The sequence below is a fragment of the Dunckerocampus dactyliophorus genome, chromosome 14 (genome assembly GCF_027744805.1).
Source record: "Dunckerocampus dactyliophorus isolate RoL2022-P2 chromosome 14, RoL_Ddac_1.1, whole genome shotgun sequence".
In the NCBI taxonomy this organism is placed as follows: Eukaryota; Metazoa; Chordata; class Actinopteri; order Syngnathiformes; family Syngnathidae; genus Dunckerocampus; species Dunckerocampus dactyliophorus.
In genome coordinates, this window is record NC_072832.1 from 11,534,463 (window position 1) to 11,561,796 (window position 27,334).

Genomic DNA, 27,334 nt, shown 5'->3' on the forward strand with positions numbered 1-27,334 from the left:
GCAGCGTGGATGGGAGCAATCATTGCTTTGCAAAATACATTAGTAGGACACACTTTCTACTGTGGCTTGACCAGAGTGACTAAATCATGTTTTAAAGACTCCAAGCCAGTGCAGAAACCCCTACTATAATTCCATGAATTGGACATACTATCACGAAAGCGGCAATATACAGAATCCATCCCTCACATTCCAGCAACCAACAATTAAGCCCCACTCATTTGACATTTAAGTGAATATTGCAGCATTTTATCATCATTACATTAATTTTGCACCCATGAGCTTCTTAAGGTGATGTGTTCCAATGTTCCAGGACAGATTGCGTGTTCTATCTTAGAATGTGTTAGTTATTACAAGTTAGTTCTAGATTATTGTTTAGTTGAGCATGCTGCGGACATGAATTCTGAGACTTACTGTCAGTTTACGCCAATTGTACCAACAAAAAGTTGGCTGCATGTTTTTCTGTGCTCCACTCAGCCTGCTTTCTGAGATGGACACTTCCAAGACACAAAGCCTCAGCTCTCAAAGATCCCATTAGCACCTGCTAACTCAAGCTGAAACCTTCCGAGCATAGCCAGACTCTTTGCATGTTATTACTTTCTTGCTGTCTAAACCCCAAGACAATTTTTGGGGAATTTGCCAAATGTTGGGGAAAAGACACCTTGCATTATAGTCTTGATTAAAACCCCATTTTATCCGCCATTTACATCCACCACTCCATAGAGCACACAATGATTTGCAGGGAATCATAATGACTACACTGAATACTTCCATTTTTATGTTGTTGTTGGTCAGTGTCTGTTCTCATTGGATTTGGATTTTGACGAAAATTGATTCGGTTTGCGATTGACCCTTTGATAATGAATTGAACAGTTTGATAATGAAAATTGATGTACCGCTGTACTTCAAAATAAGGCATTTATTCACACAAATAGTATCTTTCGTTATATATTCAAGCTTCCGTGTCCTCATAAAATGTAATGTTATAAACACCAAGCCGTTGTTTCATTATAATACAGTAATTCCTCATTTATGGCAGTTAATTGGTTCCAGACTCGGCCGCGATATGTGGATTTCCGTGAAGTAGGATTCCTCCTTTATCATTTTTTGTAGTCATGGCGTAGAAAACCTGTTTATGATCTTCTAAATACATTTTGAAACATTACTACAGCCATCCAGACATGAAATAAGACCTGTATAAGTCACCTTAACATATATACGACCCAATATAGTAGATCTAATCAGACATCAGTCATTTAAGACTGTTTACCTTGTAGGGGAGCAGAAGTGATGTGGACAGGAAGTGACGTCGTCGGTTCAGAGTTGAGTTTTAACTTGTGGCCGATGGCCGCAACAGTAACCCGTGTTATTATTATTTTGCCTGTTGTGAGTTAATTTAAACCTGCAATAAAAACCGGTTGTTCAAGTCTGGTGCTTGGGTGGTGGTCGCAATGAACAATTGCTGACACCTAGTGACCAATTTAGAAGACTGCATTCATAAACTGTGGTCTTACTGGCTTATACTGTATTTGTTATTTTGGTGCATTACCCATTTTTATGCTGGAAAATGCTTAATTTAGGCAACAAATATGTACAATTTGCTTAAAAATGCATATTTTTGAGAGACGATTGCATATCTTTTTTTGTGTGTGTGTTTTTCAACAATGCTTCACATGATCTCAAATGACGTCATTGCTGGTTGAACAAGTTTTTTGCCCGTCAGACTTTTCACAATAAGCTTGGATGCGAGGGAGCCAATCTACTTGTCCCGGCTAATATTTCCCCAGTTCAAATCCAATTGATAAAATGCTTGCCAGATGCTAGCAGCCTTTCAACAGACTATCTCAAATGATGTTAAATGGCCTCGTGGACTGATGTGTCGAGGGGTTAAGCAGAGGTTGTCCTGATCAACCTCTGACACCCAGGTCATTCATAAGGTTGTGCTCCAGGCACGGCTTCATTGATAAGGGTCATTGAAAGGGTCAGTCTCTCTTCTCTTTAGTTGTACCCAATTAACGCATCAGCAGCTGAATCAGTGCCTGCTGTTCATTGCAACATTAATTGTGCTCATTGATTGGCATGTAGCTCAACCAAGTGTCCTCTGGGTTGTTTTTGCTCATCTTAACTGGCAGTTGTCACCTCATGACATAGTGGTACCCCCCTTTTTTTGTGGTAATTTCACCCTTCAAATTCAGATTTCATGTGTGTGCCTAAAATTTTTTGCAACCTATAATTCCAGATATGTAACAGGCAGAATGCAAATTTAATTGAATTGGTGACATATCTGAGTTTTCTTGAGTGAAACCAACAGTATGCATAACTGCCAGATTGCTACAATGCCATCATTAATATAGCCAGAAACCAGCTTAACTCTTTAGCTCCGAAAACATCATAGCCACCGATACATCTGACTTTCATTTCTGCTAGTGACTTCCAGCACTGGTAACTTAATTTCCACCGGTTTGGTGCTCAGCCAAATATAACGAGCTTGGTTAAAGGGCACTACAACATCATACAGAGCAGCTCAGAATCAATATTTATCTAAAAACAGGACAAAAACATAAAACCTTTCACTAAAATATATCTATTCACCAGCGATGTCAATTTCTCCTGCCCTCAGCCATTGTTGGCGTAACTCGGCTTGTCAAACGATTTTGCTTTGATCAGCCAATCAGAGGGCAGAAAAATGCTGACGTTATCCATGAGGTGAATCTGAAATCTGATAGAAAAGACCCCATTGATAATAGTGTTTAAGTGACATGGGCCAGCACTGCTGATTCTGAAGGCAGAGTAGATTGACATGACAACACATACACTCTGGAATCTGATTGGACGAAAAAACTAACATATACACACTGTTGGAAGCAGTGCAGCCAAGAGCATCACTGTGAAATTAAGATAATAGACTGCTGAAATAAATTCATACAATTTTAGCCACAGTTTAGGCCAGCAGAGAAGGCTTTGCAGGCCCTGACTGCACACCACTGCCTTTTATGACCCCGAGTTTTGAACAGCTATCTCTATGCCCACAGAATGCACCTCACTGGTGGGATTTATTTTCATAAGCTTTACTTTTTGTGTGTGCGCATTTTAGAGCAAAAGCTTCAGATGGTTTTGAAGTTGTTTTTTCCCCATGGTGTAAAATGTCTCAGTGCACAAAATATTGATCATCCAGGCTAAATCTAGCAAACCTAACGTTCACAGCGAATGCAATGTTTTCATCCTTCACACTAGTCTGCGATCATAAACATGAATTAGAGTCAATTGCTCATCAAATCATTTTGGCTTGCCAAAAAAGCTAAAAAAGAACATTCTTGGAGGGGCATACAGTACCTTTATTGTAATAATTATTTCTTATATAGATACATTTTCTGCTCCAGGGGACCGGATTTTTGTTCCATCGAATTCAAGTTGTTCAACATTTGAATAGAAATGAGTAGTAGATAAAGCATGATTGGGCTTCTCAATGTACAACTACAAAACATTTGACTAAATACTGTTTTACAAGACTATGTACAGTGGCAGCAGCATGCCTACGAGAGACGCCTTGCGCATCTCATTGTTCACTGGGTCTGGTTGTGCCTCAAACTTCTGCAGCTTATTAAAATGCACAATTAGCATGTAATTTAGTCACCCGTGCACCCAAGCTTTTAAATGAAACTTCATAAAGGCTGTTCTCTTTCAGAACTGGGACAACACCCCCCCACCCATTTGAAAATCTAATTAAACTAAACTAGTTTTTATCTGTTCTAAATGACTTCAGAGAACCCATTCATTATGCGTGCCCTCCAGTCCTGTCACAAATATATTCCAATAATGCATTTATTTGATAAATAGGTTACACAATGTTGCTCTTTTTTTGTTGTTGTTGTCCTGCTGCGTTTGCTGTTGAATATGTTGTGTGTTGAATATGCCTCAGCCCACATACACATGGGAGCTGGAGACTATTCAGTCTTTTAATATAGCTTATTGTGGAGCTACCGATCGAATAGCCCATTTCTTTTTGTAACCACCACATATAATGAAAGCGTTACCAGGTAATCAATGACAGTTTCTTCCATTTTGTTTCCTGCTGCCGCCTTGCAACCATGGCAACGGTGTGAGGATAAATCTAGTATTTAGTGAAACGGCGCAAGAATTACCTTTTTAGATTTGATCATCGGCTTTGCCCTATTGCTCAATTTCCTCAGTGCCAAGCTTTAGCAGTTATGATCTGAGAGATAGCTGAAAGAGAAATGAATTGCTTGACTCATACCTGTTTGGGGCATTACCATTTAGACTGTAACCAGGAGGCCTGGCTTATCTTTTGCTCCTTTAGGACGGACGAGTACAAGTGGCTGATTGCATATGATGGAAAACCCTTAGTGAGTTTTGGAAGTTAAAAAAAAAAAAAAAAACCTTAAACTTTCTTTTCCATCAGTGCTGTTCGTTTGCGTGTTTAATGCTGAGTTGCACAGCCAAGTCTGGATCAAGGCTCCCCTCACATACATTGCAATTGTTTTATATTCTGTGAATAATGCATGTATGTTGATAACAAATCTGGACGTGTGTGTGTACCGATGAAGGAGTCCAATTTAGTGTTGATCCAAATTAGTGCGGTTCACTAATTTCCCTCTACTGAAGGCCATTCCAGTTACTATTGTTGTTTTACTGCAGGATCTGCTGCAATAGATGGATATATTTTTCTTAGATTTTTAATTGTAACAGTAGCTGCGTTTCTCAGGGAGTGAGCATAAACTGACATTGAATTCTTGCTGGTCTTTTCTCAAATTATTACATAGTGCTCCAATAGTGCATGGTCAACAAATGTGTAAGGGGCAGCAAATGGTTAATTCAGACCTGTACATGCCTGTACCTAGTTACAGACAGTATACATTAACATGCACCAGTTTCTGATGTCAAATGTTGGGGGACACTTCCTGCTCCGGGGATCCCTGTATAATTAGAGTGATGGTACTTGGCAGACCAGCATGGCTGCTCGGGAAAAAAAAGAGCTCTATTCAACACGGAGTGTTCACAGTCAAGCCGTCCTGCACTGCTACCTCACTGGCCGCACACAGTTGATTGATTTGCATGGCTGATTGTATAGACGTAGAGTGGACCTGGCTAGCTTTCCAGGCTGTCGCAGTCCTAAACGCAGCATAATCCCTGGCTGCTAGCCCAGTATGTTGCATTCACTTTCATTAATTTTGGAAAGCTAGTTCATTTGGCCGTCAGACAAACAGCTTCAAAGGAAGAGAATCAGTCATGGCAAATTAACTAGTAAATTGACTTTTCGCGTTGGTTGCATTCTGTTTGACTTCATGTCTGCACAGTAACCACCGTGCTTTTACTTACCCAGCGTTGACCTAATAGTAACCTGAAGGATGCTAATTGATATGAGTTGTTGCTTGTTTTAAAACAACAAGACAATATATCACACTTTTTAAGACTTTGTACTTGGCATACTACCAATGTTTGTTTAAAATTTGACCTTTTAGGTTCCAATTCAACAAAGTTTCATATTGATCCATTAGAGTTTACACACCCTATCTACTGTAAGCCTTGATCTGTGGGTTCAGGATTTGCATCATCCCTTCTTGAGGTATGATATTTATAAGAAATTCATCAATAAGGATCTGACTGCACTTGCAGTGTAGTCAACAAATACTTAATTGCACACTGACATATACCAGGTCATCACTTTGGTGTGCATTTTTGAGGTATGGTTAGCCTTGAAATGCAAAATGGTTTCGTGTTGATAATGTTTTTATCACTCAATGAATGTAGAAAATGGATTTAATCCGTGCTCTCTCAATATGAGGTGGGGGGTGGCAATCAATCACAACGTGCTTTTAAGGGGCCTTTGGAAAGTCATCACAATGAGAATGTATGTTGCTCGCTATTCTCTTAACATCCATCACCACACCCAGACCTCTGCGGTGACATATACGCTGACCTGAGAAATTTAAAGTCAGAATGTATTGCAAATATTCTCAGAGGTGACAGTTCACTGTATTGTTAAGTCCACATATCATCTCAGGAAGGTCAGAGGCTTCCAAGTGAGTCCCATTAACTGATATGCGCCTCAGCGTGCAATGTGCTCTGATAGGAAATTATACTAAAAGTGAAGCAATATATTACATTTGAACTGGACCATTCTCTACAACAGAGAGGTGCAGCAGCTTGACGAAATAAAGCGCTGTATTATGAACTCTTAGGGCAGGCTCATTGTGCCATAATATAGTAGGATTCAATATTAATAAACAGAATATTTTTGTAGTTAGATCATATAAAACCTGTTTATGACTTTTTAAATACCTTTTTTTTACCATTATTAGAGCCCTGTAGACATGAAATAACATCCCTATAGTCACCTTTACACTCTTATTATTCATTGTTTACACCACATTGTGCAGGCTCGATTACTGCAGGGGCATAAGAGATGGCTGGCACTAGCATAGCTTACTGAGCTAACAAGTTAGCCTCTCCAGTTTACTTATTCTAAATGTAAGTGTTTAAAACAGAGTGGGGAAGAAGGACAAAGAAGCCAAAAACTTACCACTTCCACACAAAATGGGATATTTTTTTTTTCACTCGAATGTCAGACATGCCATGACTGACACCATGCAGTGTGAAGGTAATATAATCTAATGTGTTGTCTCATCAATGTTTTGTGTAATTACTGATGCCTAGTGACCAGAATACTACATATAATACATATAATACTACATATAATACTACACAAAACAGCGATCATTTATTAATTAATCATTTTGAAAAAACACCATTGAGTGAGGGTGTGATGTTCGAACCGCGATGTAGTAAGGGACGACTGTACCTGTTCCTCATTAGTGATCAACGCTACTAGTGACTCTTTACGGTCATTGCAAATTGCATATTAACAATCCGACTCTATGTGCAAAATTGTATTTCAAGGTATATACATATTATATATGACAAAATGACTCATGACTCTGGCAGTTTGCATGTGTTCCTTACATCCAGGTGGTTCTGAGTTTGAAAATCTTCTTGAACCCGCTCAGTATTCCACTTTCCTCTCACAGTTCTCAAACATATTTGGCGTTAAGCGGTGGCGTTAAGTAACGGAGGACCCTAAATGGCCCATAGGTATGAATGTGAGTATGAATGTCTGTCTAGATCTTGGCACTGACTTTTTGTCCCATAACCATCAGGATATTTTAAAATCACTAAGTTACTGCATCCAATCTCGGCAGCAACATCACATTATCAGAAACATTGCTTTTAATAATATAATAATTGATTGGATTTATATAGCGTTTTTCTAGAGGCCCAAACCGTCTTACACTTAGAACCTATTATTCATTCACTCCACAGTCACACACTGGTGGTGGTAAGCTGTATTTGTAGCGGGGGCAGACTGACTGAACCGTGGCTGCCAAGTCGCACCAACAGCCTCTCTGACCAGTACCAAATTCATTTCATTTCATTCACATTTATACACCAACGTGGGCGGCACTGGGGCCAAGATGGGTGAAGTATCTTGCCAAAGCACACAGCAGCAGTGACTGGGATGGAAGAAGCTGGGTTCAATCCTCTGGTTTTTGGACGACCTATTGTGCCTCTGATCCACTGCCTCCCCTTGGGTACTTGAACAATCCTGCCATGTTCAAAGATAGAAAGCCTATTTGCCATCAGGAGGTCATTGTTGGGTGAATGTCTGACAGAAAAAGGACACGGGAGTTCGAATTTAGCACAGATTTTGAGGTTTTAAGGCTATAGTCTATTATCAGTTGATGATCAGCCACCTTAAATGTACTTTTCAATAAACTGCAGACTCTTGTGGTCGCTTCTTCCTCTTTCTCCCTTTTGCATTGTGATACTGTACTTAGAATCCAACAGCCCAAAATGTGAATACTAGTCATTTTTCTTTGGCCTAGGTCACCCAAAGTCAACTAGGGTAGGCTCCAGCTCGCTCAGAACTCGGGTTGAACGAGTACACCACTATCTGTACCTGTATCTGTATCTGTTCACCCATCTGAATAATCTGGATCTGTAGCTGGACTCTCAGTGGGCGGTGCATAGACTGGAAGTGGGCGTGGTTTCACCAGCAATTGGGGGGGCTTAAATTGATACATTATTTTAAGTCTGAAATTGACATGGATTGATCAGAAGTCATGAGTAGTTACCCAATGAGGATTGTCTTTCATCACGATTACGGATAATGACGAGCTGAACTCTTTTCATGCTCGTACTCAGTAAAAATGCATTATCCGGAACGGATAAACGTCTAAAACGAGTATCCGGCTCATCCTTACTTGGAACAGAATGAGAGTTCAAAAATGAATAAATGAATATGTGAAAAGTACAGTAAGTATGTGAATAGTAAAAATTGGAGTGTGGGCTGGGAACTCAGGGTACCTCAGGATATGATGTGATTTGCTCATGTTTGCCAAGTATTTTCTCTTACTACTCTTACTTGCTAATTTCAGTTACTAGGCACAGTTTTCCCCATGAGTTCAGGGAGGGTGGTGGCGGGCAAAGTGGCTGTGCATGTTTGTCGTGCCGCCTGTGTGTTGTTGTATTTTAGCGCTACACTTCTTACATATTGCAAAGTCATGTTCTAGCTTTGTCCCATCCTCACTATAAAAGCCAGAGCACCATTATTTGTTTTTTCTTCCTCTGAGATGGTGAATAGTGAAATAAGTTTATGGTGGCTATATTGCAATAATAATATAAATCAACACACAGCAGAGGCGTATCGATAATCCATGTGTAAGGTTAAATATTGTGATAGTTTGCAATATCCATATTTCATCACATTCCTATTTGGAGTTCAACTGAAGTTTTCTGAAAATGCCCCAAAATTAAAATATGGACATCAAACCGGCATCATACATAGGTTTGCACACTGAACACTGAACACTGAACATCTAAAGCATTCACAATATACGTGTTTCCTCTGCAGTTATCAACATCCTAAAATCAAATCTAAGCCAAACAGTAAGTCCAACTTTGAAGCAGATACTTTCCGAGTGCTGTCACCACAGATGCCATTATTAAATTCAGTTTGAATGATAAGACCTCCACGACAAGGTTGGTGCCGCATGCGTCTCTGGCAGCCATGATATTACAGAGTTTGGTTCTCTCAGTAAAATGGATAAGTTATCAGAGGTCTAGCTCGTTATAAGGCTTTCCATTGTCTATCGCAGATACTTCGGTGACAGAGGACCGTCTTACTCGCCAGTATTACATTCGTACTTTGCATAGGGATGCTTCCACAGTCAGGTGCAGACAAAGAAAATGCTTCTAAAATCTTATTGTCATAACCTCAACAATGTGTTTCCCTCTCAAATGCAGGCCTCTTCATTATGAACCAAACCCATACAATTACTTTAAGTAAATACATATATACTGTGTGTATATATATATATATATATATATATATATATATATATATATGTACGTATATTTGCCACTGTTCAAAGAATAGTCTGCTTTTGAAATACCCGGTAAGTATGTTAAAGCTGGTCTTCCCTGGAGAAAAATTATCTACTTAATTAAAAGGACCAGCAGGATATGCCTGGAATCATCTCAGTATAATTATAAAAGCCCCATTTCTGTTAATCTGTGGTTCTACGGCAAAGATCCTCACACAGTTGAGGAGCCACGCCACAGCCACTATTAAAGCACCTAGACCACACAAGATTCCCCAAGGAGACGATATAGGAGGATAACAGAGGATGGGTGCGGGTTCTCCCGGAGCCCTGCTTCACATTGACACTAACGAACAGGAAGTCATGAGGTAAACTGTGGACATGCTTTTAAATAAAATGTTTAAATTATAAGCAAAGCGTTGCTGCAATTTATTGTATGACCCAGAGCCCATGAAACAGCTTTAGTACAGAAATTGTGGGTGTTTTCCTGCAATATGGCCAAGTAGTGGCACTAGATTGGATTCCACCAAAGGGTGTCGTGGTTAGAGGGAGTGTTTACATCCATCACATTCTATCATGTTTTTTTTACTTTAACAATTAAAAGAGCAGAGTGCTTTAGTGTTTTGCGTTGAGCTTGTGTGAAGGTGAGCTCAGTGTTGTGCTGCTTTGTGTCGGAGCCTTTGATTTGTGTGTCACAGCTGGGCCTGGGGAGGACGTTTCAATGGGCAGCTGTGGACGCTTTATCTCCCCAGCGCTGACACAGGCTCATTTAATAGATAGCATACTTGGGGATTTGGCTCCAAAGTTGTCAAGACGCAGTCCGATAAATCACTAGAAAGGATTCCACGCTGGCTGTCACATGCTCTGACCTTTTATGGTTTTGTTTTCCTACCATGAGACGTACTGTACGCAGTTGTAATTATACCACAGGGGTTTCCTTTTTCATTTGGTTAGTTCAAATAAAGCCGGAAAAAAAAAAAACAAAAAAAAAAAACAGTCAATAGCATTGTATATGTTGAATTCAGGTCAACATACTGTATAAATCTTTCATGAATCTTCTTGCCTCTTTTACTGAATGACAACCATCGGTTTCCACAGGCTTTGTTGACTGTGTTGCTATACATAAATGGAGAACTGCGGCAATCTCCTTTTTCAAAGAAAGAAATTGCATTTGATTGTATTGATTTTGGTGCTTAACTCCTGAAGGCTATTCTCTCTTTTAGAAGAATGCCGCAGTGTTAGTTGTGATGGAAAACCCGGTATAATTTAATTTTTTGTCAATTTTTACATCAAGGTATTCTCATGAATGGCCACTTAAATAAACATAGCCTCACACAAGATCGAAGAGGCAAAGCAAAGGCACAATAGTGTAACCTACCCAAGGTCAAAGGCATGGAATAGATGCACTTATTCATATATCCTTATGTGCTGCAGGCTTTTATTTGGTATTTCTCAGCAGATATATGCCAAGCCATGAGGATGACATATTTTTAATAGTGTTGTTGATTTGTTTATTGTGTCTGTAAGTCAGTCATTGACCTCCACTTTGCTTTATTCTTGTAATAAACCGCTTCAAGTGCAGGTCTCTTATTAATGCATGAATACAGAGAAGGCTGGCTGACCAGTTCCACAGTACTAAACAAGTCTATTTTGTTGACAAAATAGGTCAGAGTAGCAGCAGCAAGAAGTAAGAGTACAAAACACTAATGGCAAATTTAGAGCAGATGAATTTATAGCGCAAATGTGGATTATAAACCTAAGAGTTTAACACAAATTGTCCACTGCAGCCTCTTTGAGAAATTGCTGCCACTGGGGCAATAGTTCACTGTAACTCCTCATAAATGTTTACTGCCACAGGCCGTTCAAACATGCAGCGTTCAGCAAGAAACTAAATTAATATTAGCACATCCACTCAGACTCATCAGTTGTGGTACGAATGCTACCCTTTCCGCCACAGCAGTTGCTGCGTTATGTGAGTCTGCATCTGTAGCATGCCATTTTACATATGATGGGCAATAAACTCAATTAACTCAAATAAGAGAAAATATCGCACTGATGCCACAATAGTAGTTGAATGTGGAGGAAATTAGATTTTTTTCCAGTCTCATTGTGCTTCTGTTTTGTTTGGAAAGAAATCCAAACCACTATGGACGTGTTTTCCGGGTGAAAAAATGAAGAACATATCTCTAAATTTAAAGCTATCATGGCTTTTTATTTCTCCATCTCGCTGTGGCGTTGGCGAGCTCATATGCTGCTTTGCAAATCTTTGTACATTATCCAAAGCTGTGGGCTTTAATGAAGAAGTGCCTTGCAAAAGCTAGCCGCCCAAGGAACCATGCATAATAGCAACAGCTGTTCATGCATTTTAATCTAAAGCAGTGGTCTTTCATTGAACGGCTTCATCCTTCTTCATTTGTGCAATTACAAACTGCGCACCAAGCTTTTGGCCCGAAGTTCCAAGCATGTGAGGAAGCAGCCATGCTTGCGTTCTCTCCTCGACCGCCTTACAGCTTGCTGTTCAGTTTGCTTAATAATTACATGCATTTGTCTCGTCCTGTCTTCTGCAGCTTCCTCGAGCATAGTTACTTTATGCTTGGAACAAAGTGTTTGTGGCCAACTTTCACCTATAACCAGGATGAAACCATCCTTTAAAATCAAGGCGCAAGCTCTCTTGGGTGACTCAAAAATGAACTTTGTGCAGGGAAGTAATTTATGATTAATTTAGCCTGGCTCCACACTGGGGGTTATGTTTTTCCAGCCATGTTTTCTCAGCATTTGTGTGTCCTTTATTAGCCCAGATTGCCAGACAGTGCAGTTTCTTCATGAGGTGACATTTAATTACGGCTGCATGAAATTGTGTTCTATTAATTGAAAAAAGTCACCCATGGTCATCCAGCCTTATGTTTTGTAATGGGCAAATATATGAAACTGACTAACATGGCTTTACACCGTGTAATGAGAGCCTGATCTTGCCAGAATTATGACCATTTTTTTTTTATTAAAACAAGAAATAGGAAAAGAAAATGGATTAAAAAAAAGATTTATATTAATGTTTATTTGAAAAAGCTAATTTTCTCAACACAATAGCCAAATATAGTAATACTAATATAATATTTCATTTGCCCGACAGTCCAATTCACAAATTATTTAATTACTTATTTTTGCATGCATTTCTATCAAAAGCGTGCAGCTAGGGCCAGCAAAACCTCTGCTGGCCTAAACACGAGGCCAACCTATCAGAAGCACCAAACTATATTTACAAATGAAATATTTCTACTGTGAAATTATATCAGTTTTTTCCCAACAGTCTATTTTATAGCATGTCTCTTGGCTGCGCTGCTTCCAGTACTTGTATGGAAATGTTGGATTTATTTTTATTTTTATTTTTTGTCTAGTTGGATTTCAGCTTGTGTTGCCATGCTAATTTAATCTGCCAAGGGCCTTCAGAATCAGGAGTGCTGGCCCATGTCACATGGCACACTTTAAGCATTGAACCTGTTTCTTTAACCAGTCAAATTTCAGATTCGCCTCACAGTGAGCATTTCAGCATTTTTTCCGCCGGCTAATTTGCGGATGTCTGAAAGCCTTCCCTAACACTCAGTTACCAGTGTGCTTGAATGCATCATCACATGAACAGCCCAGCAGTTAATTGATCCTGTTCCAACATGAAGAAAGGAGACAGACATGGAGTTGTTCATCGTTCTTTGTGGGTGTCAGAACAAGTTTTATTATTATTATTTTTTTTTATAATATAAGTTAAGCTGGGGAAGGGTTTGTTTGAACGTCTACTAGACCAGTGCTTACGAGTCAGTGGTGTGTGTGTGTGTGTGTGTGTGTGTGATGTATTTTATTTCATTTTGTATGTGTTTGTCATGTTATTAGGTAAATATAGATTCTGGACTGCTCCAGATCATGTTGTAGTGTAGTGTTTTGGACTTTGGAGGTGTTTAGACACACACATGTATTCAACATGTATTCAAAGAGAAAGGGATAACTGGTTCCATGTTTTTTTTTTAATACCGTAATGATATTCATCCCCAATTCTGTAACGCCACAAATCGTAATGTGTTTCAAGTATGAAATGCACCACCACCTACTGATTTGTACTATATTGTGTTTAGAATCATAAGTGTGAGTTTAATCAGGAGGACACATTTGGCTCCTTACATATTACATGTTTGGTGCTTCAGTTACATATTGACTACCTTCGCAAGATGCATCTATGCCTCCGGCAAAAAATATGCAATATGGACTCTTCAGTGTCTGTTTATTATTAGTAGGAATTAACTGCATGTCAAGTTGTTGTTAATGTGTCAGCTCATTAATTTGCCATAAAAACAGTAAAAACAAATCCCAGGGTATGGGTGTGATTTGTACATTCGCAATGAAACATGTAGACATAAATAAGTCATTTTCTGCACACAGTGTGGTGTTAAGACTTGTTTGTACTGAGAAATACTGCAGTTGCATTTGCATATAGCACTCCCGAACCCTGAATCATCTTACAAAGATTAACTGCAGTTGTAAAACATGTTAAAACTAAAGAACAAGGAGGTCACAATGTGAAAAACACGCACACTTCTGACTGGGTGTGCAAGAGAAAGCGGCACTCTCTTTTCCAGTTGCAATAATGGTAAAGCAGGGGTGCCAAAGGTAATCTAACCTAGGAGACTGCGTGATAATAGCTACATTGGTGACTGATTGTTGGTAATAAGAGACTGGATGAGAAGTCAAGGGAAAAAAGTGACTTTGATATTGAAGGAGGAAGAGAAAACCGTACCGGAGGAGGTGTGTTTATTTCTGATTAGGGCACCTTGCACACAGAAATGGGGGGAAATGTAACTAATACTGTAGAAGACACGCGGTGGCTTTCCATCAGGCAGCTGCGATCACTGAAGTAACTGTGCTGAACAGTAACATGAAAGATGTCACCCCCACATTTAATAGCCACCATCTCCACGCATATTGATTCAATCATTTCACAGTCGTAATTAAATGCAGAGAACATCATTGAACATCATGTATGCACTTACAGTGTGTGTTCCCCAGTCTTATGAAGAAACCTTATGGCTGCTAACACAAAACTATACCGTAGACCTGGAAGCCGCTCTGTGTAATTGGTGTAATAGTACCCCTTTGGTAATGTTGGTGGAAACATGCCAAGGGTTTTTTTTTTTAAATTCCAGGTAAATGAGAAAAGTTCCTGTGGCGAATGATCAGCATGATTATAGAACATGTGTATATTGCAGACAATTATTTAAATATTGATGACTAATAAAAGGGACAAATGAACATTTCAGGTTACTTCACTGACGACATGACTGACACACGTTGAAGGATGTGGCAGCAACATCAACGGGCCTACGTGTTTTGCCATGATTTATTTCGTGAATTCAGTAGAGTTCCTCACCTTTTTTTATCAAAATGCTGGCGCTTGCAACTTTCCTTGGCTCCATTTTGGGTTATTTTGAAGCTGAGATGAAAAGAAAAGCAGACACTCGAGGTGATAAACAATGTTGAATTCAAGAAGTAGCTCATTGCAAAACATGAAGATGGCGTCCATATCTCACTTGCACGTTGTGTCTCTGCCAACGTGTCTTCAGTGAAGGCAAAAGTAACCTTAAATGGTAATTTATCATTTTCATTTGACATGTATATGCATTTTGAATTGTTTTCTGCAAGTAAAACTTACAGGGTCAGGCAAAATGATCTGACACATTTGTAGGTTAAATAAAAGGCAAATAAAGTAAAGAAACAAAAAAGTGTTTTTATTGTCGAAAAGTACATATAATGCCATTCTGTTTCATTATGTTTTAAAAATTAAATCAGTCAAATGGGATCCAGTATTGTCCACACACTCAGTGCAGATCCAGTAGCTCTGAAGTTGGTAACCCATAACAAGATGGTGTTTCGGGCTGGTACGGGATCATGTCTACCAAGATTGAAGCAGGGGCGGATCTAGCTTTTTTGAAAAGGGGGGGTGTGGCCGAGGCCATAGGCTGAGGTGCTGGAAATGGAGCGGTGGGTCTGGGGGTCCTCCCCCAGAAAAACATTTTAAATTAAACCTCATTTCCTGCAATCTGGTGATATCTGAGGCCAATTTTATGTCCTTAATTTCAAGAGTTTGTTGTTATTTTTATCCTTGGAATATATCGTTTAAGCCAAAGCATTCTATTTATAAAATTACCGGTACTAGGAGAAACCCATTTTAGCTCAATTTCCTGAAATATTCGCTTTTCTGGTTAATTTTCATTGAGAAAAGACAACAGTTTTCCTTATAGTCATGATGCCAGAACCTTTATTTTTCACCTCCACCTGAATAGCCATGTACAGCACACGTTCAATGATCAGCCTGACAGTGGGTTCAGGAATAACATGCGTCTCGGTTGCATTCTGGCATATGCGTCCACCACGTGCCCATAATTCAGAACATGTACCTTCACTGGGACTGGGTGACTGGAATCCAGGATGGTTTATCATTTTATTAGCTTTTATTGTGGCAAGAAAAATTGTGGGTGCCTCAAAATGGGGGGTGGGGTGTACGCCCCCCTCTAAATCCACGCCTGTGAAGTGCAAACGGAACGCTCGTTGTGTTGCAGTTACAGATTTGTTTGTTTTGATAAACGTTTCCACAATGAAAGCGCGATGCTCACCAGTCCAATTCATGGCAGCAACTGAAAAAGAAACGAAACACAATGGCATTATAAAGAAACAAAGCAAAATGGCATTATATGGAAAAAAAAAATGGCATTATATGTGCTTTTCGAAAATAAAAACACTTTCTTGTTTCTTTACTTTATTTGCCTTTTATTTAGCCTACAAATGTGTCAGATCATTTTGCCTGACCCTGTATAATTGTAAAACTATTTTTTGCCTTCCAATATTCTGCATTCAGTAAACTGTTCCACTCGAATTGGATTTACATTTTCATAAGGGAAAAATGGATTCGTTTAGCTTCCGTTTTAGTTAGTCGGACCTTCTGGAATGGATTAATGACGCTAGCCGAGGTTCCACTGTCGTTGGATTCTGTAGTTTCTTTGGTTAAATCTGTCTGTGAACTGATTCTGCTAATTGACGGAGCATTCTATCAATTTCAAGATTCAAGGTTGGGTTTTTTGGGGATTTTGACTTTTTTCATGATATGCAAAGTACTGTGACGTTAATAATTCAAAAGCTGAATTTCGCTTTTAAGCGCTTGCCGTCATGCATGGGGAGAAAACACCAAAAACAATCTAAAATTAGTACAGCAAAACATCCAAAAATACTGTTCTGTCCCCCCCCCCGACAGGGAATGTTGCAAACAAAAAAAACAGAGCAGTTAAAACAACATTTTAAAAGCGAGGCCCTTTGACGGTTGTCACAAGGACTACAACACGGCTGGGGTTCGGCACCAAGTTGTCCGCAGCTGTCAGACACCACGCTTCCAACAACAGCATCACTTGAGCTGAGGTAACCAAACTGAGCCTTGTTTTACGATTCTGGGAACAGCATGAGCAGTCTGGAGTTCTTGTCAACTGTCAGGGCCTGTTGAAATAATCAGAATGTTGCCATTGTTTGGTTATAAAGTGTATAGAATTCATAGATGGGATTAAATATTAATACACTTTCCGCAGAAGAAAAGTAAGCTGTCGCGGTCAATTATTCATGGTGCAATGTCTTATTAGTATGTTAACAATGAATGTTAAAGAGATTGCGCAATAACTGATGTGATCACCGCTGAGTAAAGGTGCCTCCTATGGCAATCAATATGTTACACTAATCTGCATACACTGCATAAACACATGTCAAGTCTCTCTAAATTAAAATGGCCCTTTAATGGATGTGTTTCGTTACTGGAAATCTAAAGGTTTCCTTGTGGCATTTTGCAGAAATGTGTTTGACTATTGTTGAAATATTACACCTTAACCTGTGATAGCTGTCATTTATTTTACATCCTACTTACATGGCAGCATCAGGGGAATTATGCGGTATAAGCCTTGGGTATTCATTGCCTATTTGCAGGGTGACATCTGTGACTATCTATCTGGCTTACCATTTTTCAAATCCCATGTATTACGGGCAGAGCTGAGACTATTATCCCATTGCACAGAACGTGGTTACAGTAAGGGCCGGGCTCTGGCTCTGGTTGTATCCAAAATTGCTGCGATTAGGACATATAATCCTGTATCGCAAGGGAGTAACCACAATGGTTTGGACATATTCCACCTGACATTTAGTTGAGGCGGCTCTCTGATTGGCACTTGATTAGCAACTAATCCAAGTCATTATCTCCTTCAGTAAAATTAGTTGAGTAGAAAATGGTGTTGTAAATCACACAGGTGGAATTGTCCCGGGGCTTTGATCAGTGGTCAGTGCTAAAAATTGCTGAAAGAGAGTATGTCGTTGCTATGGTTACTACAACAAAAGAAAGTAATGGGTGAACCGAAATGTGAAGTGTGCATATCAGGCACCATGAGGGGGCTTTGCATCCTAAATGGTGTTATTTTACCCCCCAATTTAGTAATAACAGACACTGTTGGCTATTATTTTCATTTTAACAGTGATCCACCTGAGCTGTATCGTTTATGTCTTTCAGAAGTTTTTCAAGGTGCCGGCTTTCATGATGCAAACATATGATGTACTCCAGTATGACATTGAAGGCATTTTCAAAATACAGTCATCCCTCGCTCCATCGCGGTTCGAACATATCTCCCTCACTCTATGCCGTTTTTTCACAAATTCATTAATTCATAAATGATCACTGTTTCGTGGTTGGCTATGGCTTATTAGTTTTTATAAAATGCATATTTAAGCATATTCCTGGTCTAAATGAAGCACTTTGGTAACACGCACCGGACTTGATCACCAACGACAGGCTTTTATTATTTAGTAATTATTTATCTCACAACAAGCACAATAATTACAAAATAATAATAATTGTCATCATCATTATGATCATAACACTATTGTGCTACTATTGTGTCCGTACTCCAGCTAAAGCTCAACTTTAAATAATCAGTGTCACTTCCTGTCCACACATCTGGAAGACATTTATTGAAACACACACAAGTCTTATTTATGGCTTTTATTTTCTCTGATTATGTGCACTATAGGGGTGTTATTTTATGTCTAAATGGCTCTAATAACTGTAAAACATATATTTGGAAGGTCACACACAGTGTTTCTATGCTCTACTACTACTTTGCGGAAATTCACAATAAACAGTGATTACTGTACAGTGGAACCTTGGTTAGCGTCAATAGTCTGTTCCATAAGGTCAGACACAACCCCAAACATATGCTAACCGAGTAATTTCTTCCCATAACAAAAACTGCAAATCCAATCCAAAAACATCCATTACGGACACCCAAAATTGTTAACACCAAGCATTTTCAATAGAGAACAATAGTTTTACATGCAGAACACAATTTGAAATGCATATAAATGACGAATGAAAGGGATAAATGAACTTTTAACGTCACTTTTACCTTCACTAAAGACTTAATTGTTGATGAACGCGACTATAAAGCTGCGACGAGGGACGAGGAGAAACCCAACACACGGACGACGCCTTCGTATTTTGCTATTCGTATTATATCTCAAATTCAATTGTTTCTCACCTTGCTAGCACTTTGTTTGGCTCTTTTGTGGGTTATTTTGCAGCCGCGATCAATAAGAAGAGCAGAGACTTGTGGCGTAACTGTGGTAAATAGCAAATAATTACAGTCAGCTGCTGATGATGATCATAGATCGGCAACAAAGCTGGGGGACAATGACATCCGGTCCTGGTTTACATTTTGAGAGCATGCTGAGAGGCACGTTTTGCAATAAAAATACATCACCAACACGTTTGGACTCACACAGCGTATTAATAACACAATACAAAGACGTGCGCCATGTGTAGTACAGGAACCAAGGCAAAATTTTGGATGTAAACCAAAAAACACACTAATCAGACATATGCAAACCAAGTTAAACTAAACCATTACCAGTACAATGACAGTAATCCCTCATTTACATGGTTAATTGCATTGTGATTCCGACCGTGATAAGTGAATTTCTATGAACTAGGATTCCTTATTTATGAATCAAACATTTTCATAGTGAGAGCAGAGAGAACCTGTTTGCATCCTTCCAAGTATGGTTTTTTCAACAACATCAGAGCCCTCTAGACATGAAAGTCACCTTTACAGTCATATTACAGGATGTAGTAAAAATAATCAGAGAAGATGAGCCATTTAAGACATAAATAAGACTCATGCTCATGTGTGTTGCAAAAAATATTTTCCAGATGTGTGGAGGACAGGAAGTCTGATGCTTGTGTGCCTCACCAAACTTGACAGTAACATTACTGACACCTAGTGACCAGTGTAGAAGACGACATGGCGTCACATTTTTGAATGCGTCTTCTGAATGTCTTATGTCATTTGTTTTATGCATGTCAAGTATGCATATTTTGACTAATAATAAGGCTTTACTAAACCTCGCAACAGCATGATTTTTAATTAATATATTTTTGTAAAATGTTGATACAGTGAAGCTGCAAAATTTGAACCACAAAGTGGGGAGGGACAACTGTACCACAGATACGTGGTCGATCTGGTTCTGTTGTTTTTTGTTTTTTTTTCTCTGGTAGGTTTTAGTTCTTCATATGGATTACCAGCCATGCACACTCTCTTGCCTTTTTTTTTTTTTTTAAAAAAACGTACATTAAGTGTAATTTGTTTCTTCTCTTCTTTTAGCCACCCATGATACTCTTTTTCTCAGAAGCAGCAAACCATTTGATTAGCCTAATTTGGAACTCTCGTAGGCCGGGACACCTGAATTAAAAAAATAAATATATGGCTTGCATTTCTGTGACCTCAGAGTGAGAATCACAAACATATGGAACATTAAAAAAAATAAATTAATATTCATCCCAAATAGAAACAAGTCACTAAGTTGCCAACCTTATGACGAAGAGTAAAATTGACAAACTGGCAGAGCTGCTATCGTCAGGTAAAATGGGAAAAATGTTTTACTCATGCAAAATGTATTGTATGTAAATGAAATAACAAAAGCCATGTTTGCAGTAGTTTTATCCACTGTGGTGTATCACAAAGGAACTCAGCAAGCTTTTTGTAAGATTCCAAAATATTGTGTTATGGCTACACATGAGCCCACCTTCCATCCCCTTTGCTTTGTCACTTTCTTTGTGGTTACCTCATTAAGCGCCATTATAGCTGGGATTCTATTTTGACACTGGAGCAGGCATACATGCATTCTATTTTGCTCACCATTATTACATTTCAAACCACTTTTTTTTGTTCACTTTTTGTGAAACCAGTTTTGTGAGTTTTCACTGAGAACGGTTTCGGTTTCTTTCTGTTAACCTGCAGTGCCGAAGCACTCCAGTAGACCAGCAGGTAACAGCTACACAGCCAATGGAGTTGTCTTTATATGAATGCCTTTCTATTCCCCTTACTTAGATTATTGGCTGATATTCAGACTCCTCTGTATCCTGCCAGGTGGAATATAGCTCAAGCATACCGAATCTCACTCCCCACCCGCCCCATGCTGCCTCGTCTTGCTCCAGTCCTGAACCTAACCCTCGGAGGAGTGGGAAATAATTAGGAGAGAAAACTGCCGCTGACACTATTTCTGAAAGCGGGGTATTGTAATGAGAGCAGAGCAGATATTCATTGTGTCTGATGGAGCGATTGAAGCCACTTGGTTTTTAGGCTGCCTGGGAGAAGAAGCCTAGGAGAGCTTTGCTGGTCCCTTAATACACATGGGAACACAGCCTTGGGAGGGTGAGACAGCGGCGTCGCCAACAATGGCAGAAGCCAAGGTTACAGCTGAGTAACCCATTCAAACTGCACTGAAGTGACGCACACACACTCACCATTTTCTTCCTACTCCATCCACTCTATCTCTTGCTTGGTTTTTTTTCCCTTTATTAGATGAGACTGATGCCATCCAGACACTGATCAAAATGATCTTTATTGCGGATTTGGACTGTGTTTTGGTCCTGCAGGCAGCGAGTATATTGTTGCTGTCCCATGATAAACATCCGATATCACCACCTTAAGATGATATTGAATTTCCCATAATTAGATTCTTGGTATTCTGCAGGTCCTGTTAAAAGTATGTTGTCCAATTTCAACACGGTATACTGTCATGTTAATGAGGGGTGCAACAATACATGTACCTGTATCAAAGCATTCGATACATTGGTCTTGGTTCGATACCGCTATGAATCGAACGATACTCTAATCCAAGTCACAAACGTCACATGGCATCAGTCAGCTGACAACAAAGTCCCCTCTTGAATCGCTGTTGTTCCTCCGTGGCAGACAGTGTTGCATTTTCATCATTATAATGCAAATTCCAGATAACGTAAGATGCAAGTGCCACATACAATAAAAGTCCTCATTGCATTTGTATCCGCTAGTTCCATGCAAAACCTTAAACAAAAGTCATTTGCACTGTGCCCACACTGAACTCTAGCACACTTGTTGTTGTTGCTATTATTTTATGATGAATTGAAAACATTGTATTGCTTCAGTTTCTTATGTGTTGCCTTGATTTTGGCTGTATTGTCTTTTCGATAATTGTTTTTGTTTGTTGTATAATTGCAATCTTTAATAGCAAACTGGCTGTGTGTTTTTCCACTGGTTGTGGAAATAATGAACGCCACATAGTTTGCGTGAAATACCATTGACTCTATGAACACAACTCAGTGTAATTATCTTTATTATCTGAATTGGCTGAATTGGAGCAATTCTGCAAAGATGAGTAGGGCAAAATTCCCCCACAGTGCTGTAAGAGACTCATTGCAAGTTATTGCTGCTTATGATTGCAGTTGTTGCTGCTAAGGACGGACCAGCCAGTTATTTGTTTTAGGGGGCAATCACTTTTTCCACACAGGGCAATGCAGGTAAATAGTTGTAGATTAATCACATAATTGATCTTAATTGTTGCAGCTCTGGCTAATGGCGGACGTATGATCTGTAAATGTACACTTGGATAATCATTATACAGACAAATACTGTATCTATGGTCCACCATTGTTGTTATTGGTACCGACGCTCTTTCTCATGCCTACACTGAATATCCAACCTCCTTTTTCACTGACTATCATTTCACATTAATGGTGTTGTTTATAAAAACTACCTTGAACGCCATCCATCCATCTTCTATGCCACTTATCCTCACTAGGGTCGGGAGTATGCTGGAGCCTATCCCAGCTCACTTTGGGCGAGAGGCAGGGTACATCCTGGACTGGTCACCGGCCAATTGCAGATAGACAAACAACCATTCACACTCACATTCATACCTATGGGCAATTTAGAGTCGCCAATTAACCTAAGATGCATGTTTTTGGAATGCGGGGGGAAAACCTACGCATGCACGGGGAGAACACGGAAACTACACACAGAGATGCCCAACGGAGATTCGAACCCAGATCTTTCCTGTGTGGCCAACATGCTAACCACTAATCCACCGTGCTACCTATGCCTATATAATAGACAATATAAGAAACATTTGCAGGTCCCACAATTTGTACATCCTTAGACAGGATCATGTTGACACGTGTTTTCCGTAAACATGCAATTCAAGATGACAGCTAGCAAATGAGAAAGAAGGGGTCGCCACTTTCAGATGCAACAGGTTTCATCAGCAAAATGAAACTTTTTTTTTTCTACCCAGTTAAATCTAATTGTTGCATTTAAATGGGTTTGGTTTAAGCGTCCACAAGCTACTCTACTTTATCAGTATACGAATAATCACAAAACGTGGATTGAAGAATGCTCTACTTCAGATTCGATTATGCAGAATTGAATTAGCCTTCCTCAGGAGGCTACCACATTTCTTGACACTTGGTGCAAGGGTGCGGCGTAGTCAAAAGAAGAGTCAATTAAATCTCTTCATATTAAATCATTTTCTCCTGATTTCATTACATTTACAACATATTGTCAAACTATATTCAAATTAAGTAGAGTTTTTTGAGCTATGATGCTTCAGAGGGAGGAACTGAAATAAGGCATATCCTTTTTTTCCGATATGAAATATCATTCTATCTTAACGAGAATCTGAGGCCGAAACTTTAATGTTTCAGGCATGCAAAATATATGAACCTGCTGGGATAGTGATGAAAATTCCTCTTAAATTAGGAAATAAATGGATGATTAAACTGCATTTGGTCAAATGGCCACACAAGTCTTCTTTTTGGTGATTGAACCTACACACAATCCCAACCTATCCAACAACCAGATTTTGATGTGATCACCAATAAAAAGTAGCTGTCTCTGTTGGCTGCCATTCCTCCACCATCTCTCCTTTACATCACTCAAACAAACGTGTTCACGTGCGGCACAAAGCATCTTAAGTACTCCACCCATTCCTGTAAGCAGGTAAATTAAATCTCTTCCTCCACTCTGTCAATCAGCTGCATCCTCACCATCTTGTGTTCTATTTACGGGCATGGTGGACACATTTGCAGACTGATAAGAGGAACAGAGTGAATCAGGAAGGCAAAGAGGGGAGGCGCTGTGAAATGGAAATTGAAGCTCTCGTTTTGAATGTTATTCTCCGGCTTTTTGAGATGAAGCACACGGCCTCGTGTGCTGTTGTTTGCTGGGTTCCCAAGGTGCTCGGATAGGCGGGAGATCACGCATGCTTGGTATTGATGAGAAATGTATCAGGGGCGTTGACTCCTGTGGGGAACACTGCAAACTGGAGGACTGCTAAGACTGCTACTGTTATATTTTCCGAACCTGGCTGGCTTTTCTTGACCAGGACTAAGAAAATCATATTTGTCCTTACACCACTGTTTGGTGTGCATCGGTTTTGTGCGCTGACTGATACCACCTTGAAAGCAAAACAATAACTTCTTGCCTTGTTCATGCTTATGCAACTGTGTTGAATTAGTGCATCCTTGGAAAGTAGCAATATCGTCCAATAAAATAACCTCATTAGTAGGGATGTCTGCAGACAATATTGGCATAAAAATGAAATATCGAATTGTTTTTTTTGCAGATATTGATATTGCCGCACAAGTGAGATGTCATCAAACCGCTCCATCCTCCACAGAGCAACGAGCTTGCTATCTCAGTATCTCTGCGGCCTGGGATCATTTCCAAGTTTTGCCTTTGTATTGTAAATATGCAGTTTTGCAATGATTTTAAAGTGTTACATTTTGCTCTTTGTGCATAATACAGCTCTACCAAAATAGTAGCACTGATTATTACGAAACAGGTACAGCTTCACTCGCTTTCCAGCAACTACGAAACAGCTACACATTGTACCAAAGAGGAAATGGATATCCAAGATAAGAGCACAAAACAGGAAACATCTTGAAAACTAAGGAAAACCAAAACTAAAGCAAAACCTGTCATGCGGAATATGACATAAAGTGCTGGTTATGCAAGGGGTGTCTTCCTTCGATACTTCTAATCTAATAACACATCTCAGGAATAATCACTCAGTCACATGCAGCATTTTGGCAATTTTTCATTAACTTGTAGTACATACTGTAGTATCGTAAATTCCGGTGTATAAGTCGCTACTTTTTTCTTAAAATTTCAACCCTGCGGCTTATACTGCGGTGCGGATAATGTATGGCAAAATTCTAATCTCGTGACATCTTCTTTACTTCAGAACTACTAATAATTGTTTAAATACGGAGCCGCCCACGAGTCAGTGAGGAAACGGTAGCTCTTTCTTTGACAGGAGCCAATCAGGAGCTATCGGTGCACTCGGGCTTGTCAACCCATTGCAAATCGCAATGGGTATAACATTCTGACTCACTCTGTCATTTTACTAAGAACACTTTACTAACACAAAATTCATCACACAGTAACTTAACACCCAAAAGGTGTACCTGGCAAATATAAAAACATGTACCAATATGAGTTTGAAATAAAAAAAACAACTCTTTTATAGTTTTCCCATAATCCATTGCGTCAGAGCAATACATTCATTGGGGCTGACATCACTCTGTGAGGTTAATCTGAAATCTGCCGTTAAAGAAACATTGCTAACAGTGTGTACAGTATGTGACATGAGCCAGCACCCCTGATTCTGAAGGCCCTGGGCATATTAGATTGACATGGCAGCCCACCTGAAATCTAGATTGGACAAAAAAATCTAAAAACATACACTGTTGGAATAAATGATTACAATTTCATGGAACAAATACAAAATCTAAGTTGTACATGTAGGGCAGTGTTTCTGGTAGTGTTTAGGCCAGCAGAGAAGGCCTTGCTGGGCGTGACTGCACACCACTGAATTTAGCTGATTCCAGGTGTATAAAAGATTATTAAATAATTTATTTTAACAATAAAAAAAATCTAAAATACATATTTTAGTTATATATTAGCATAAGGCAATGCAGCATAATCAATGTTGAAAAGAGAAAGGCATCTGGACACGCAATAGATAATAAATGATTGTGTGCAGTAGTGACAGCCCATTGCTTTCAGTCACATCATTTTTATTTTATTCTTCCGTTGTTTGATATTAAAATGCAATTATTATGCAAATAAGTCCACCTGATTATCATGGACAATCTTGTTTGGGGCATTATCAAAATTCCAAGCCTGTAGCCGGCTCTGCATCAGCTCTGTGCTGTGTTAAGTAGCTTCCACTGTCACGAGAGCAATCCTTCTCCATATCCACATCACTGTCAGACTCGTGTTACTTTTTCGAAAAGCCATCAGGATCCGTCTCTGTCAACCGGCTGTCTCTCACTCCATTAAAGATGATTGATAGAGCTCGAAAACCTTTTGCCCAGATGTTGACTCATCCTTGAGAAACTGAAAAGAACTCAGATAAAGGACCACCCCTCATCAACGTCTTTTGTCTCGACGTTATGCGCTTGTACACTTTTGAAGATAGTGTATTGTTATTCTAAGGTTGCTTCAATTCCTGGTGGCATCTTATGGGTTTTCGCAGTTATTTGTCAGTTTTTTTAAGCCCAGCATTTGATGGATAATAGCAGTTCTCTCCACGGGTCAAATGGAAACAAACAGACACAGAAAGAGAGAAGACACCTTTGTTTGTCCATCTGTCATTGTTCTTCCTCTTGGCTTTGTTATCCTCTTAACAGCGTGTGAGGATTTCTTCAGGACAACTTGAGACACATTTTATGATGTTTCAGTGTGATTGATAACATGCTCTTGGAGGGATGTCAGGCTTTCAGAGTGGGATAATGTGGATTTCTATCTCTCTGTCGTCTTGTGTAAGACGTGCCATCAATCAACAGCAATCGTGGCCTTAACCCGGTAAAATTAAAACCTTGCAGGGAGTGGGGGCCTGGGTTCCTCAGTAGAACCAGGACACACATCAAGAGGAAGCGCGACAGAATCGGAACACGAGAGTTGCATCAAACCAGGTTTACTACTACAGAGAACAGGACAGATATAAGATTCCCGGTACGGGTAGAAAATATACTTAATGATCTGATTGTAGATGGCTGTTGACAGGGGAGAGGCATCACAGGAAGAACAGTCTCATTTTCGCTGTGTGTGTGGAGGCGTTATTAGATCCTAGACCAGCTAATTTAATTCCGAGGCCTGTCAATATTTACGAGCAACAAGCACACCGCACTGTGGCAGACCCAGACTTGGAGATCGCTGCACAAAGGAGATGGCTTCACATGGAGATGAAAATATCACAATTCTCCTTGTGTCCGCCTTGCAACATACTTGTATAAGCTCAGATGGTTTTAAATATGTCCCAAGCATGCTCTTGTGTCTTCTCAAGTAGGCGTAGCCTCATTTTGTATGTCTGTGTGTTTCAGTGGATGGCTGCATACACAAAGCGGCAGGTTCCTGTCTCTATGATGAGTGTCAAACACTAAATGGCTGTGAAACCGGCAAAGCCAAGATCACCTGCGGCTATGATCTCCCTGCAAGATGTGAGTACCAGTAATTAATGCTTTCCCTTCGCGCTGAATGTGTGCACACGTGTGTGTG

At 39.6% G+C, this 27,334-nt stretch overlaps 1 protein-coding gene across 1 annotated transcript in view; it reads left to right on the forward strand.

Annotated features, from left to right (window-relative positions):
* The window catches only part of macrod2 (mono-ADP ribosylhydrolase 2), a 497,420-nt gene that overhangs the window by 143,603 nt on the left and 326,483 nt on the right, over window positions 1-27,334 (forward strand). The window contains exon 5 of the mRNA XM_054799427.1: window positions 27,160-27,276. Coding sequence (XP_054655402.1) covers window positions 27,160-27,276 — 117 coding nt within the window. The remainder of the gene's footprint in view (window positions 1-27,159; window positions 27,277-27,334) is intronic.